A 16019-nucleotide genomic window follows, 5' to 3' on the forward strand; every position below is an offset into this window, starting at 1 on the left:
ATGCTGATTTTCCTTGGACATATTATTTTGAGATGATTAGGGTTTTTTATAGGTTAGTGAAGCCAAATATTCTATTGGAGCAACTGTGCTTCAAATGTGGTTAAAGTATATTGTTTTCTTCTAGTTTATATTGTTTTCTTACAGACCTCTGATTACCTTATTTCCTATCCGTAGTTCTGAATGTTGCGTATCCTGTGTCTTGGTTGGGGATGTAAAGTTTATTGGCATATAATTTGTGTGGAACCAGCTCAAAGGATAAACTAATTCTTTTCACCTTTGAATCCTCTTGTACAGCTGCTGTTTTTAATGGGAGGTGGCCCAGTTGTACTGGAAGCCTAATTCTTACAATGTGTCAGGATTTCAAGTTGAATATTGCAAGCAGTCCTGAAAAGCATATTGCTTTTAGCAGTTTATTTCAGTCCTGCTGCTTCTGACAGCAGTCAGCTCTGTGCTCATCATGGAGATTATCTGCTTCTAATTGATTTGAGGGAACTAACTTTTAATATTCACTCTGGGCTTGGGAGACAGAATGCATTGCCAGAGTTTTGCAGTGTGTTTCAGAGACAGTTTTAATTTCTCTGGACTTGGACATACTTTGCTTCCTTTCTTGCCACTCTGATTTTTTCAGAGTTGTTATTGAGTCTTTTCTTCAGGGACTACAAAAATTTCAGGGAATGTGAGAACTGCTTAACCTCCCTCAAGCCACATCAGGAAGAAATGAGAAGAGCCTTTTCCCAAAAGAGTTTAAAACCCTTCATTGTCAGGTTTGGGCACTCCAGTATTCTGTCTTTTCAAATATTACAGGCAAAGAGTGGTATTCCTAAAGCTGGGAATAATTATCCTAAAACTTGGGTTTTTTTTTCTTTATTTAAATAATCTAACATCAATTTTATTACTGACTCTTGATCTGTCCAAAGTTCAGGGACCTGAGCTTTATTTAAATGCAGAAAGCTTATGAATGCTAGTGGAGGTATTTCTCTGTTGCTGTCTTGCATGTTTACAAAATCCAATTTACTGCAGTTCCATCTGAGTGAACATCAGGAGATGGTTTCTTAGCTGATAGCCTCAAGCCTCTTTCAGATGCTCTTCTGCCTCAGTCTGGTTTAGTTTTTTTCCAAAGGGCTGCTCACCTAAAAGTTACACAAGCATTTTCTGTTCTTTCTGCTGCTTTTCTTTCACTGTCTTTCTTACTTCTTCAGTTTGGCGAAATCATCTTGCTACTCCTGTGTTGGTAGTCTCCTAGGATCATGGGGTCAGCAACTACCTTCAAAGATCCAAACTTCAGGTGAATTCCCCTGGTTTCAGCTATTGCTAAGCCAAACATTACCTTGTTTGTAGCCTGGATAGATTAATCTTTCTGGTTTGCTCTGTAGGAATACTCTGGAACACAGCTATCTGCAATTTTTTTCCTTTGTAAAAATATATTTTGAGTAAATGTCTATATATAATCTGTGTTGATGTTCCCTTGAAGGGAGACACTCTAGCTTGACTTCTCCCTTTAATAAACCACAGGGACATAAAAGGAATGGGTTTGTGTTTGGAACCTTTCTGTTGTATATCCTTTAGATCTGCAAGAATCTCTTGGGTTTGGGTATGTTTTGAAATTTCCTGTGCATTCCAGTTGTGTGCTGATGTTGTTAACAGTATATACTGAAGATACTAGAGTTCAAACACATTTGCTGAAGTCTACTTTAAGTACTTTCCTCTGTGAGCTGAATCCCAGTCTCAGAGGCATTGTATTTTAAATTTTGCCCTTGGTGTTATCAGAAGGGTCAGTGCATGGCACTGTTTCAGGATGAGGGAATGGCATATCCAGACATTCCCCTTGCCCTGCTGGCAGTGTAGAGCAGGGCTGACAGGTCCTGCAGTGATCTGCAAAGGTCCTGGGGCCTCTTGTCTCCGGGAGGTAGACCATGGCTGGAAATGGCTCAGGTTCCTGTGCTGGCTTCACCGGCATGACTCAGCTTTGCACAAGGAGCTAACTCTTGGAATGGATTTAGTTTTTCCTTGGTTGTGAACTATCTGCTGTTTCATACAGATGGTGATTAGCCTCTAAGTGATGGAGGCTTTTTGATGCTCCCAGCCTGAGCAATACCCAAACCACAGAAAGAGAGGGGAAGTGCTTTGAATTCCATTTTGTTCAATTTTCCACTCAAGGTTGGTGGATTTTTGGTTGATTTTTTTTTTCTTTTTCCTATATTCAGGCAGCTTAGAAGTAAGACAAAAACTGAAATAGCAAATTAATATGCTGAGGAAAAGAAAAATTAGACAAAAGCAATTAGTGTGCACTTGTGATGCATTTAGGGTTTTTTCCTCCATTTAGCACTTGCTTATTTCCCCCCACCTCCCATCCTCTGACAGTGACAAGAAAATGTAATGAAGCTGAGAGCTCTTTGGGTGCGACTTCCAAGTTTTAAGCTCCCTATATCTGACTTGATGCACTGACTGCTTTTCCCTAGAGTGTCTGGAGATGTTGAAGTTTTAAGTTTCATTATGAAAAAGCAATAAAGCATTTCAGCTGTGATGCTAAAAATCCATAGATAATTTGCTTGAGATTGATCTGTTACAAGGAAGTTGAACACTTTTCAGAAGAGGGAAAAAAGGGGGATGCTTAAAAATGTGACCATTCTGGACTATATTGTACATTTTGATTCTAGTTACATTTTCCTGGAGCTTGTTTTCCACACATTTCATGCTTAGCAGAAATTTTTCAAAAACAGATTGCAGAAAATTTTTCTTTTTCACTGGTGAACCATTTGGGATGTGTGGAGAATAAGCACTGAGGATTGCCAGATTTCATTCTTCCTGCACTTTCACACTTAACCTATTCTCTGATGTTTCTTTCTCTTTGTGCTTTAAAAGTGGTTAAAATACCTAGATAAACCTCAGAAAGTATCCCTCACTGCAGTTCCCGTTTACCAAATAATTTTATAAATAAATAACTGGTGTAAACTTTGCAAAAAATTTCCTGTTTCTAGTGAACAAGGATCCCTGGCTTCAGGCAGCTGGACGATGTTTAAACAAGAATCTGTTATTACAGACAAAAAAATAAATAGTCCTTTTCTGGTTTATTTTGTGTAACTTTGCACCTGATTCCATTAAACATATAACTACATGTTTTCCTTAAAGCACAGAAAGCCATCCCATCTGATAGATGTAGTGAGCTGGTGAGACCAGAGCTAAGGGCACAGCAGTGTGAAGTAATGTGCTTAACAAATCTTTATGTAAGGACTTTAAAGAAACATGCAGGCCTTGAACTATATATAGCAGTTTCCACTTCACATTTACAAGAATGCTTTATTGGTTTTATTATATTTAAATGCTGATTTAAAATAAATTTCTAATTCTTTGGTCCAAATTCATGGAACTTTCCTACCCTGCTTCTTGTAACTGTGTCTTTATATAAAGTTATACTTCTGCAGGAATAATGTTCTGTTAGCAGTTGGTTGATGTTGAATACATGAGGTCGATTTGGGAAACTGGATTTCTGACAAAGCAACCTTTGCTGGATACTTTTGCAGTTCAAAGCTGGACAAGTAGCTGGATGACTTAATTTACTTGGATTCTGTTTTCACAGAATCATGGAGTTATTTGGAGTTTGGAAGGGAACTCTGAAGGTCATCTGGTCCACCACCTTTGTTGAAGCAGGGCCACCTAGTCCAGGCTGCCCAGGATCATGTGTAGGTGGCTTTTCAGTATCTCCAAGGACAGAGACTTCACAACTGCTGTGAGCAGCCTGTGCCAGTGCTCAGTGACCCTCACTATAAAACACTGTTTCCTGATACTCACAGAGAGCCTCTGTGTGTGCCCATTACCTACTAACTTTTCACTGGGCACCACTGGAGAGAACCCGGCTCTGTCATCTCTGCACCTTCCCTTCAGGGATTTACATATATAAGATCCCTCTGAACCTTCTCCTGGCTAAAGAGTTATAGGTCCCTCAGGCTCTGCTCACATATCACATACTCCAGTCCCTTCACTGGAATGTCTACAGTATGTCCATGTCTCTCTTGTACTGAGGAACACAGAACCGGACACAGCACTCCAGGGGAGGCCTCACCAGCGCTGAGTAGAGGGGCAGGTTCACTCCCTGGACCTGCAGCCCAGGATGCCACTGGCCTACTTTGCTGCAAGGGCATGGAGCTGGCTTATGCTCCATCTATTGTGTAGCAGCGCCCCAGGTCCTTTTCTGCCAAGTTCCTTTCCAGCTGGGTGGCCCCCAGGGTGCACTGATGCCTGGGTTTTTCCTTCCCAGGTGCAGGACTTGGGATTTCTCCTTGTTGAACTTAATGAGTTACAGTCAGCTTATTTCTCTAGCCTGTTGAAGTCCCTCTGGATGGCTGTGTGACCCTAGGATGTATCAGCCACTCCTTCCCAGTTTTCTATCATCAGTAAACCTACAGCGGATATACTCTGCCACATCATCCAGATCATTAAACAAGCCTGGATACAGTATTGTCTCATGGGGTACACTGCTAGTTACTGGCCTTCAGCCATGCTCTGTGCCACTGATCACCACCCTCTGGGCCCAGCCATGCAACCAGTTTTCAATGCACCTCACAGTCTGCTCATCCAGCCTATACTTCATCAGCTTCTCTAGGAGGATCTTAAGGGATAGTGCTGAAAGCCTGACTATAGGCAAGGTGAACAATATCCACCGTTGTTGCTTCATCTATCAGGCCAGTCATTTCATCAGAGGTTGGTTGAACATGACTTCCCCTTGGTGAATGAATCCATGCTGACTATTCCCAACTACTTTCTTGTCCATGTGCCTGATTGTATTCTGGGAGATGCTCCTTCATTTTTGCTCAGTGTGGTGTAAAATAAGCCACCTAAATTACCCAGGCTGGATTCTACTGCAGACTGAAGTCCTTTTACCTTTTTCAGTGATGTAATGGTTTTTGTTCTGTCTTTTAGCTAAGCTCACTGGTTCTGGTGTTGTACTGGTACAGGAGATGCTGTGTGGGACTAACCTTTTTCTTTTTACTCCTAGGAGTTTTTACTGTGGGAGCCAAAACCACACATTACATCAATATTTGTGAGCTTGGGAACAGTGAAATAGGAGAAGGCCAGGAAAAAGAGGGAAGCAACATTTTAGTGGAGAAGACAGAGCTAATTGTTCTGATTATAAATTATCTGTTGTACTCAGGCAAATATAATAACCATTTATTAACCACCTTACTTTTAAATCCTCCACTCTCTTTGTAATTTATACTTTTGCCTGACTTGACTCATCATGAAAAATAATAGCGACGACTCACTATAAAACACCAACTAACTACACCTTTTAGAGTGACGGCACTGTTATAATTTATAATTTACTGGATACTTTAGTATCCAGAAACCAAGAAATTATGACTACTATAGAAAGCTGTCCAGCTGTTAGCACTGTGATTTTTACAGACAAGTTCTGGTAGTTGTGGGACCATCAATGACCCCAGCAGTCTACTCTGATAGTGGTGCATTCACCTGCCACACTCATACAGACCCACCTGCACAAGGACAGGGGAATGGAGGGGCAGACAGAGAGCAAGGGAGGCATAGCGTGTTATCCTAGTATTTTCCAGGGCTGACTTGGCAACATCTATAAGCCCAGAGAAGTTAGAAAGCATTTATTTATGCTCCTGCCCCAGGCATTGAATATGGTCCCCAAGAAGAGAGTTGGGGTGCTCTCTCTGTATCATCCTCTCTTCATTATTTCCAAAAAGATATTTTAAAACTACATGTCCAAAGAGCAGGAAAACCATTTCCCCACCCCTTTGAGAGTCTAAGTGATACTCCTACATTACTAATTTAATTCAAGTTCAGCCATACAAAGTGCTATTAGTGTAATGCCTGATAATAGTTCAGAGTAGCAGAAGGTGCTTTAATGCAAATATCATGTTGCAGGAAGCAGAGTGCTTTACAATAGCTGCTATGTTGATACTTAGGTATAGACCACTGTTCTCTTGATTAGCAAACACTGTGTCTGCATTTTGAATTGGTAAAAGAAACCAGAATTGGAGACACCAAGCTTTGGGAACTGTATTTTCTTATATATTGCTGATAGTAAAAAAGTAGATAAAAATTAGACAATAGGCTTTAATTGAACTCTTTGTGATTTTATTTTACAGATCATAAGTCTAAACCCACTGGGCTGAAGGCATATAGAATGATACTGGTTAAGTTATTGCCACTGAAAGAAGAAAGGGCTTTCAAATTTACTCTGAATTTGATGACAATTCTATTGCGTTTCAAGGTGTTAAGCTTGTTCCTAATTAGTGTTGTCCGAAAGAAAAGTTGCAGTAGTGGCCCCAAAATTAACTGTAGAAATGTCATCCAAGTAGTTTCAAGATGTGTACATACATATATAGATATGTGGGTATTTGTATATTTTTAGAAGCCAAATTATTGCAGTGTTTGTGTGAAAATCCCAATTTAAGGCAAGACCTGTGTGGTGGCAGGGTGAACAGTGGTCTCTTGTTCTATCCTTCATTCCCCACTCAAAAAAGCCCCCTACTTTTCTGAACAGAACAGGAACATTATTGCAGTAATGGGTAATTGCAGTTCCTGTTCAGAAATTCTTTATTCCCTGGGATGTTTTAGGGTTTGTGTTGGTTATCTTCAACTTTTAAGACTGTATATGCTCATTCTTTCCCAATGCCTACTGCATCAAAAGAGTTTTTAATTCCAACTACCTCTATTTCATTACTTTCTAATATACTGCAGTATCTGCTTTTGGTAAGTCTCTTTTCCAAAATCAGCAATGACTTCTTGGCTACTTGACAATGATGAAAATTCTCAAAGGATCTTAATCTTATTTATTTTTTAAGACCTTTTGACTGTCTTCATCTTTCTTGATTTGTCTCTTGCTTTGTCAGCATGTGAACCATTGGCACCTGAGTTCCTTCAAAACTTAGGAGTTTTCTTATTCTTATGTTACCTCAGTGGTCTTCCAGCGGTTCCTGTAAAACTTCCTTTGCATTGTATTATACAGCTTCTTTCTTTCTTCTTGTATGTTGAGAGTTGAGCATATTCAGAGTGATATACAAATAGTAATATTTGGAGCAGCGAAGATTAAAAAAGCAATATGTAATTGAAGAAAAGATGCTGACTTGGGCCAGTAGAAGAGAATATACAGGAGTCTGAATATGAATACATGCAATGAGATAAGTTTACTTGTCAAATCCGAATTTACATGGCAGGAAAATTGTTTAAGGTCAATTACATCCATTTAATTTTTATTATGTCTGTATACAGGTTCAGCAGTCTTTAATGAATGAACTTTAAACATCCCAGTTAGTTAATAATAGCATTGTGTAAGCATTCAGAAGAAAGCATACTGTCTGTATAAATGCAAATAAGACGGTTTAGGAAGCCATTCTCAGTTTAAGAAAAGCAGGAGAAGTTATACTGAGTTAGCGTAAAGCTCATAAAACCATGTTGAATCAAAGAATGAGAATAATAGTAGCAGATACTAAAGAAAGAAGTCAAAACATCAGAGAATATACAGTGATTCTTACCCTTGAGTCACTTCCCAACATTGACTCGTTGGATTTTTGAGGACCCGATAAGTTGAAGATTTCAGACATTGTCTTTTATAGTATATGATGCATTATTTGTGATGAATTTTTCAAATGCTTTTTTGGACATTTTTACTTTTCCTCTCCTCAGCATCCTTTGGAATATGTTTCAAGCCTAAATAATGCTTTGCATTTAGGGAAAAACACTTCTTGTTTGCTAACAGTTTCCTTGGTTCCCCAAGTTCTTATGTTACATGAAATATCTAAAAAGTAATGAGAGTACATTTTCTCCATGATTTTGTAGACTTGTGGATACAGAAATGCTGTTGGTGGGAAGTTTTCCTGCTTCTTTCTAAGCCCATGGGATACTTTTCTCTCTCATGAGGATGTTTGCTGAGTTCTGAGGGCTATGAACACCTGCAACCTTGTAGAGCTATGTTTGTGGTACCGTGGAGAAGTATTTTGACAATGGATGTTTTGGGATTCTGGCCAGTTACCCCAGGGGGTGGCTGATCCTTTGTCCAATTAGACTGTGAAGAGGGAGGTCTGTAGAGGAGTTTGTAAAATAATTAAATAAATCAATATTGCTGCACAATTCCTGCCTGCTGGATCTCTCTCCTCTCCTCCCTACAGCTGTGGGATACAGTCATATAGACTGAAATAGATGAGAAGCTAAATGGGTTTCTTAGTTCTTATTTTATGTTATGTTATGTTATTTGAAAAATTCCAAGCCTTGTTGATACTTCTTGCATATAATGCATTTTGTCTTTTGTCATGGTGTTTTTTATCAGGTACCTTCTTGAAGTTTGTTGTTGCAAATATGTAAATCAAAGAGAATATGTAGCTTAATCATATCACAGATGCTATATTTACAAATATGTATGTCTTCCAACTTCTCACTTTATTTTTGTAGCACTAATAATAATTGATCCTACATTTGTGTGATTGACAGAATCCAATTTAGCTGTTAGACTGTTACAATGCAGTGAACTTCATTAAGTTTGTTGCACTCTGATTTTAGTAAGAAGCTGGAATGTATGAATTTCTGGTATGCTCATGTGCATTGGTTAGCAGTGTTTGGTGATGTGATTTGATTGCCAATAAATGGGTGTGCAGTGCCTTTTGAGATGAGGTTTGGTGTCCCACCTTGGTTATTTATAGCTACTGTTCTGGTCCTCTGTCATACTTACCCCCCACCAAAACTTTGGATACTCTTTTGGAAGGGTGTCTTCATTGGCACTAGGTAACTAGGTGTGACTAGTTAGTAACTAAACCAGGGCCTTAATTTTGGAGGGGGAGGGTGAAGGGATGCACAGTGGATTTCTGTGACCAGCAGTATTGAAGACATGAGTAATATATATAAATATTACTTGAAAAGATCAAGATTAGTCATGAGTTTTCAGCAATAAATGCAGCTGTTGTTGCTTAATGACATTTCACAATATCTGGTTACAGGTTAGAATCAGTAATAACTGGCAGAAGGATGGACGCAATGTGCCAAGTCTTGGGTGGATTTATCACTATTTAATCTGTATTATAATCTCATGCTATATAACAGGAAATAATCTGTGGTTTGTATTTGCCCAAATAAGATTTCTGCATCCACTTAAACCTGGAAATTTCAGTAGAATGCTGACTGTTGTTGGAGCCAGCATTATATTATGATTTAATGACTTTTCTTGGCTTCATTGGATGACCTGACCTAGAAAAACGTTTTGAAGTAATAAAGCGTCTGTTTGGCTCCAAACTAATGAGAGAAGCATTGCTCTTTGCATAAACTGTTCTTTAGGAAAAGCCATGGAGAGCTACTAATAAACCTTACTAAATAGCTTAAGTGAGATTGAAGGAACAGAAAACAAAGAAACCGTTCCCTTCCATGTGAAGTGAGTACATCAAAAAAAAAAAAAAAAAAAAAGGCAAAGGCAAGCCCAAAGGGTTTTTGCCTCCCCTCCATGTGACTTGCAGCCTGCTGCACTTCAGTTACGTCGCCTCTGAGATATGTTAAAGTGCAGCTCAGTTTAATGAAGGAGTGGATAGGACAAATCAAGGCTAGAGACAATTTACAGCAGGGATTGGGTAAGTAACTGCTGCTGTTTACCAATATTGTGCAAATGTTGTAATGTCTAGCTTGTAGCATTTAAAAGAATACTCAGAATTATCATTTTTTGTAGGTCCTTTCTCTATTTTATTTAAGTAATTTGCAAGTGTTGGTGGTACATACTATGCAATAGACTAGTGCATAATACTGATACAGGATTTAATTTTATTTTTCAGACTTTCTACAACAAAACAAATAACTTTCCTTATTTTCTTGTACTTGTTTTAAATTCTTTGCTATGTAAGTAACTGCTTTGTCTATTTTAATGCAGTGCTCAAAATAATTTCAGTGGGAGTTAGCTGATAGTTTCTGCTGCCTTCCTGTTGATTATTTTTCTACTGTTTAGGGAGAGGGGAGAGCAGCTTGTATTCTTGAATCTCCTTGGTACAATATTTTCAGATTTCTAGACTCCAGCTCCAGACCACTGAAAAATTCCCAGCATCAACTTGTTCCAGGAATTCATTCAATTGTCCTAGTAGGATATGATTCAAACTGTTTGCTTTCGTTCTCTGTGCCTTTTTATAAAGATTTGTATGTGTTCTTATACTGAGTTGATATAGTTGGATATAAAAAGTGCTCTATTAAATTTTTGTATGTATAAATTTGTGCAAATATAATATCAATATACAAGATAGAGAAATATTATGGCAGCTTTTGTGGTTGTTTAAGACTTCCAGGCTTTTGATTTTGGTATGTTTTAGTCTCTAGCAATTGGAATGGACCTTGCAGTTGCTATGATGGTGTTATGAAATAGAATTGCAGTTTTAGTAAATTAGTAATTTCCTGAATGGTTGTTTTAGCAGTTTCAGTGCCTGCCATTTTGGCATTTAAATCTCAGTGCATAGACAAAGAGCTGAGAAGGGGTAATGATCAATGTAGATTCCAGAGACCTATACCAAAGCCGGATTTGAATCTTGGGAACTGTAAAAGGAAAAGCAAACTCTTTTGTTGTTGGTAGTGCATTAAAGAAAATATTTTTAAGTGTTTAATCTCTTGTCTTGTAGGGCGTGCCATCCTTTTGCATCATCTCACAGGAAAGAGTACATAAATATCATAGTCTATCATGATTTTTACTATCTGGATTAATCAGGACGTGTTATCTTTTTCAGATAATCACTCCATTTAGGAGGCTAATATTGTGTGCCGAGAACAGAAAAGAAATGGAGGACTGGATAAGCTCCCTGAAGTCCGTTCAGTCCAGAGAACACTATGAGGTAAGCTTTCATCCCTCTTGGTGCAACCTGTTCTAGCCCAACAGATCAAGCTACAGGACACAGAACTGGACTATTCACCCTCCTCAGTGTGAAAAGTGCGTCTAATGTCGGAGTGAAGCTTCACATTAAGAACTTCACTAGCAAAATGAGAGCTTATTATCACACTTTGGTTTAGAATTTTGGAGGGAGAGCAAGCTAAATACCCTTTGGAAAATCCTTTTGGTGAGCATTGCACTGTCGTCCCCTGTAGTATGGAAGCGTACGTAATGTCAGTCACTGTAGCTGTGTTCTGTACTTGCAAATTTGTCTTAACTTCTCCTTTACTAGACCGCACAGTTTAATGTGGAACATTTCTCAGGGATGCATAACTGGTACGCCTGCTCCCACGCCCGACCCACCTTCTGCAACGTGTGCAGAGAGAGCCTCTCTGGAGTCACTTCTCACGGCCTGTCCTGTGAAGGTAAAACAATGCTTTCTTCCCCTTGGTTATCATGCTATGTGTGTAGACAGATGGCTGCAAGTTCAGTACAAGTAATGATCCTGAAAACAATGAGTAACAAAAGAGCCTGAAGGGAGAAATCTCTTCGTGAGAGCGACCCTCCTCCGGGAGGAGGGACTGCTAATGGTCTGCCTCACCTTCCTGTTGCTCCAGGTGCCTTTTTCAATAGAACACCTTTTTCTGTTGCAGCACCCAGTTTGGAGTGTTAAGAAAAGATAGGATTTATTTGATTTGCACATCAAAAATGTGGAAAAATAGTCTTACTGGTTTGCAGAACCAGCATTTCTGAGAAAAAAATCATGATGGTATTTTCTGCCCCAAATCTAAAAACATTCTTAACATTGAAAAAAGTGTTGTGACCCTTCCCCTCCAGTTCTTTGCTCTATTGCTGCTGCCTGATCCTGCAGTACACACTGATTTGTTGCTTTAAAAATTCTCTCATGCTGTGAGGGGGTAGATATGTAGATGCCTGCATTTTGATAGTTGAACAGGGGAAATCCAGCACAAAGGAAAAGGAAGTGTGGCTAAGACTTTAGCATTTAGATTATCTGGAGAAATGATACTTCATGAACAAATAATTATGGTATGTCTGAAACAGCTTGTTTCTTTTTTTCCTGAAAGTTCTGTGGAAAAGTGGTAACAAGTCTGCTTGTGTTAGAATCCAGCAGAAAATAAAGCATATCTTAGGAGAGATATGAAACGTAGAGATACTTAATTACTAAAATAGCTGACTGCCCAGAAAAGAGTTACAGTTACACCATTCATAATTTGATTTCTTTGGATGTATGTAACCCAACTGCAAATGGATTGCTGTTATTGATGCTGTTAGAGTACTTGAGGTCTGAGCATAATAATGTGTGTTAAGGAAATCTTACAAAGGAAACATTAACCCACTGTCCTGAATTGTCCATACTTTTAATGTAGCTAATGGTGCAGTTTCCAAGGACAGGACAAACCCGTTTTGTAGAAATTAGAAGTAGCATGGTTAATTCCAACTTCTCTGGTGTATATTTTCTACTGTGTATAAGTCCTTTGGACGGTTTTAAGGCAATTATGGTATTCTCAATGTCTGATATTGGCAGATGAAATTATCATGTGCTTAACTAAAATGCAGTTGTATTGCCTCTGTGTACAAATACAGTTACTTTCCTTTAGGCAAAAGAAAGGAACTAGTTTCATAAAGAATTTATCCATTCATGAGTTAATATTATAGCTATTTTAAAAGGCTGTTTAATAAGAATTATTAGTGTATGATTATCAGTGTTAATCTCTGCAGTTCACCATTTTATGTTTTTTCAGTGTCTAATTTTACATCTAAGTATGTTTTTAATATACAGAGTGTTGGCATTAACTCTACATTAGGGAAGTTTCCATAATTTCCAGATTTGGAGTTTGTCACCTTTCTGCATAACTTATGACAAACTAACACAACATTTATCCACATTTCTGTGTCAGTTAATCTTTCAGCAGTTTTTACAAATAGCTTCTGAAAGCTGTTCAGATTTGCTTTTGCTTTTCCACAGTTTCATAATCGTGTATGACCTGGAATGTTTTATACGTAGATACTATGACATTCTTTTGTCTATTAATAAGTTTACCTCCTCTTACTTCTTAGGTACTATTTTTGATCTATTTTCTTTTTTTTTTTTTTTTTAGTTAAAGAAGATCTTTAGTTATATATCTAATTTAAACTGCTCAACATTTCACTCTTTTACTGGAATACTTCATACTTTGTCCACAATTATGTATACATGTTAAAAAACATATTAATCATCCTTAATTTCTTCATCTAAAAACTGCATTTTGGTTTGATACTTGCTTCTGCCATGTGCACTTCTAATGCATTTAATAATTTATATTATATTTATAATATATAATATTAATAAATATTATAATATTTATATTATATTAATAATTTTTATATATATATATATCTTTAGCTTATCTGTGTTAGCAGTATATATGGTTTGAGAGGACAATCTAGGAAGTTTGGAGTCTTAAAATTCCCCAGACTTGTTCTGTGTTGCTTTTTCCCATTACATAATTTAAAAAACCTGTTTAAATATTCATGCCTGGCATCTCAAACCTTCAGCACTGCTTTACACTGGGAATCCATTTATATCTATACTAAATTCAATTATTTGTGTGGTCATTGATCCCAGGCTACTCTGTTATGCCTTGTACTGAGAAGCAGGAGAGGCTCCTTCTCAAAAGATAATTGAGCTCTTCCTCCTGTTAGTGGTTTGGGTTACTGACACACCAAGTTGTCTTGAAACTAGCCTAGAGTCTTTGTGGTCTGATTCTTGACTGTTAACTATAGGTAAAAATAAACCCCATTGCTGGTATCTTGCAGCTTTTGATAGTTCAGTTGTCCTGTAACATCTAATTCTCTGAGAACTGCTGTTTGTCAGGAGCCCTGCACAACTGTTTTTTTTACGTCTGACCACAAATCAAGCCGTGTTTCTTTTGGAGATGATGGGTGACATTTTTTTTCAGGGCACCTTCGTTCCCAGCAGCCTTTGTCAAAGGTTGGCCAAATTAATTCCAGGCCACCATGAAGATATTCTAAGTCTGGGAAACCAGTGTAGAAAAAGAGGGTGGTCTAATGCCTTTTCTAGGTAAAAAAACTACTGTGAACTTCCATCTTTTTAGAAGTCAAAGAATTGATATGTATGTCAATCTTAAGATGTAAGTTATAACAAACCATACTTCATTCTTGCTGCTGCTCAAAAAACAACTGATTTGTAATAAAAATTGATCATACTCTCCTTTGAGATGCAATGCTATTCTTCCCATGGGTTCTTTCTTTTGTGTCTTCTCAAAAGATAATCTACTTTTCCAATGTTGTTTGTGTGTTGTGTTGCTCTAGCTAGCACTAAAGGACTGACCTCTGCCAATGTTTATCCACAGTCTTTACTAGGACAGAGTAATTATGATCTTTTTGCCTTGCTTTAGAAATTATTCCAAACTAGCTGAATCAAGGAAGGGTTTTGGTTTTTATGCTCCTCAGAGTTTAGCTTCAGCATGGAAGAAGCCTAAAGAATGGTATATCATTATCTACAGAAACTCTTCCAGAGCTCTCTAACATCAGTTACTCTGTATTAATACTGCATTTCTATCTAAGTCATTTCCAGTGGAACACTGTCTTTATGATTATTCTCAAAAATTTATTTCTTCATGTAGCATTTGTTTATCTTGATTGTTGAATATCAAGTATAGCTAATAAGTGGGAGAAAGCCTCTCTCTTAAACTGCATTCTCCTGCGATGAATTGCACTAACAAACAATGTTGTAAGAGCACTCTAGGATCATGAAGTCAATCAGTAAGAAAATACTGGGTTTAAATTACCTCTGCAAATGCACTTTGTGCACTTAGTCTTCTTCCATTATGATTGTGGGGTTTTGCCCACAAAACCCAGTTGTTCTTACCCATTGCCCAGGGAATTGTTGGATTGTACGGGTACTACTTGCACAGTCATTGTCTCTGATACTTTTGCCACATTTTTGGCTTGGTCTGGAGAATGAAGAGTGAATGAAGCAGTCAGAAGGACAAGGGATGTTTTTTGTTAAAGAATGAAGGAGTAATAGAAAACTGTTCTGTGGCTTTATATCACATGTACCTTTCTGTGATGCTGGGGAAAACATTTATATAAGATTTTTTAATCAAATCAGTAGTTGTGCATTGTTTATAACCTGCAATCTGTATCACAGAAATGCTGTTTTCTATAACTGCAAAAATTACTTGAAGCTGTTCTGAAGTCCTTGATAGTTTGAAGATATACAGTATTGAAAAAATGTCTTCATGGTAGTAGTATTATTACTGGCTGTAATAACATCAACAGCAACAACAACAACAATAATAATGACAATAATAATAATAATTTTAAAAGGCCATGAAGAAATTCATATTGGTGTCTAAAAAGCACTATTTCATTAGCTATTGGTCGATAAGGAAAACACCTGTTGAAAATTATTACGAAGCAGAGTATGGCACAGCCCCATACTAATCAGGAACCATCCATTGCATGCAGTGACTGATGGTCCAGTTCTCTAAAAGCATATGGTCATACAACCAAACCCTTCACACCTGCATTCAGAAACTATATTGCAGTGTTAAGTTTCCTGAGTCACTTAACTTTTCTCGTATTTTAGCTTTTGTTGGAGGAGCAATGGCAGTTGATGTCTAGCTGTGTGTCTGCATGTTTTCCAAAAGACTTCAGATACCAGACTGATTCATGAATGGGATTCAGTGTAATCTGAGACAAAAAACCAGGGGATAGTGGTAACTAATACTGAGATTTGATTTAAATTTTTCCTTTCTTTTCTTGCAAGTTACATCTGTGTCTTAAGGTTATTGTTGTTGGTAATGTTTAATGCTCAGACCAACATAAATCTTGTTTTTGTGGTACTGAGGTTGCAGGGGGGTGACCCAAAGAGTCTGATCTGAGATTTGGTAGGTAGGTTATTTACAGTACTTACAAATCAGACATTATCTGTCACTTGCCATCTATAGTGTAGCTTGCTGCAGCTCTTCAGAGCCTGGGATTGAATTTGTCCTTGCCTTGTTGCGAGAGAAGTTGAGTACAGGGTTCCTAAGATCAAGCTGAATCATAGCTCAGTAGGACTTGAACGTTCTATTACTTTGTTATCACTTTGTAATTTGCAATTTCTTAATCCCCCTCATCTCTGATTTGTTGTATTTTGATC

General features: G+C 37.8%; 1 protein-coding gene across 2 annotated transcripts in view; it reads left to right on the forward strand.

Annotated features, from left to right (window-relative positions):
- Positions 1 to 16019, forward strand: part of DGKH (diacylglycerol kinase eta) — a 163025-nt gene that overhangs the window by 91785 nt on the left and 55221 nt on the right. For both annotated transcript variants that reach the window (XM_069009793.1, XM_069009797.1), the window contains exons 5-6: positions 10710 to 10814; positions 11142 to 11274. In XM_069009793.1, the coding sequence (XP_068865894.1) occupies positions 10710 to 10814; positions 11142 to 11274 (238 nt within the window). The remainder of the gene's footprint in view (positions 1 to 10709; positions 10815 to 11141; positions 11275 to 16019) is intronic.

Source organism: Aphelocoma coerulescens, chromosome 1 (assembly GCF_041296385.1).
Source record: "Aphelocoma coerulescens isolate FSJ_1873_10779 chromosome 1, UR_Acoe_1.0, whole genome shotgun sequence".
Lineage (NCBI taxonomy): Eukaryota > Metazoa > Chordata > Aves > Passeriformes > Corvidae > Aphelocoma > Aphelocoma coerulescens.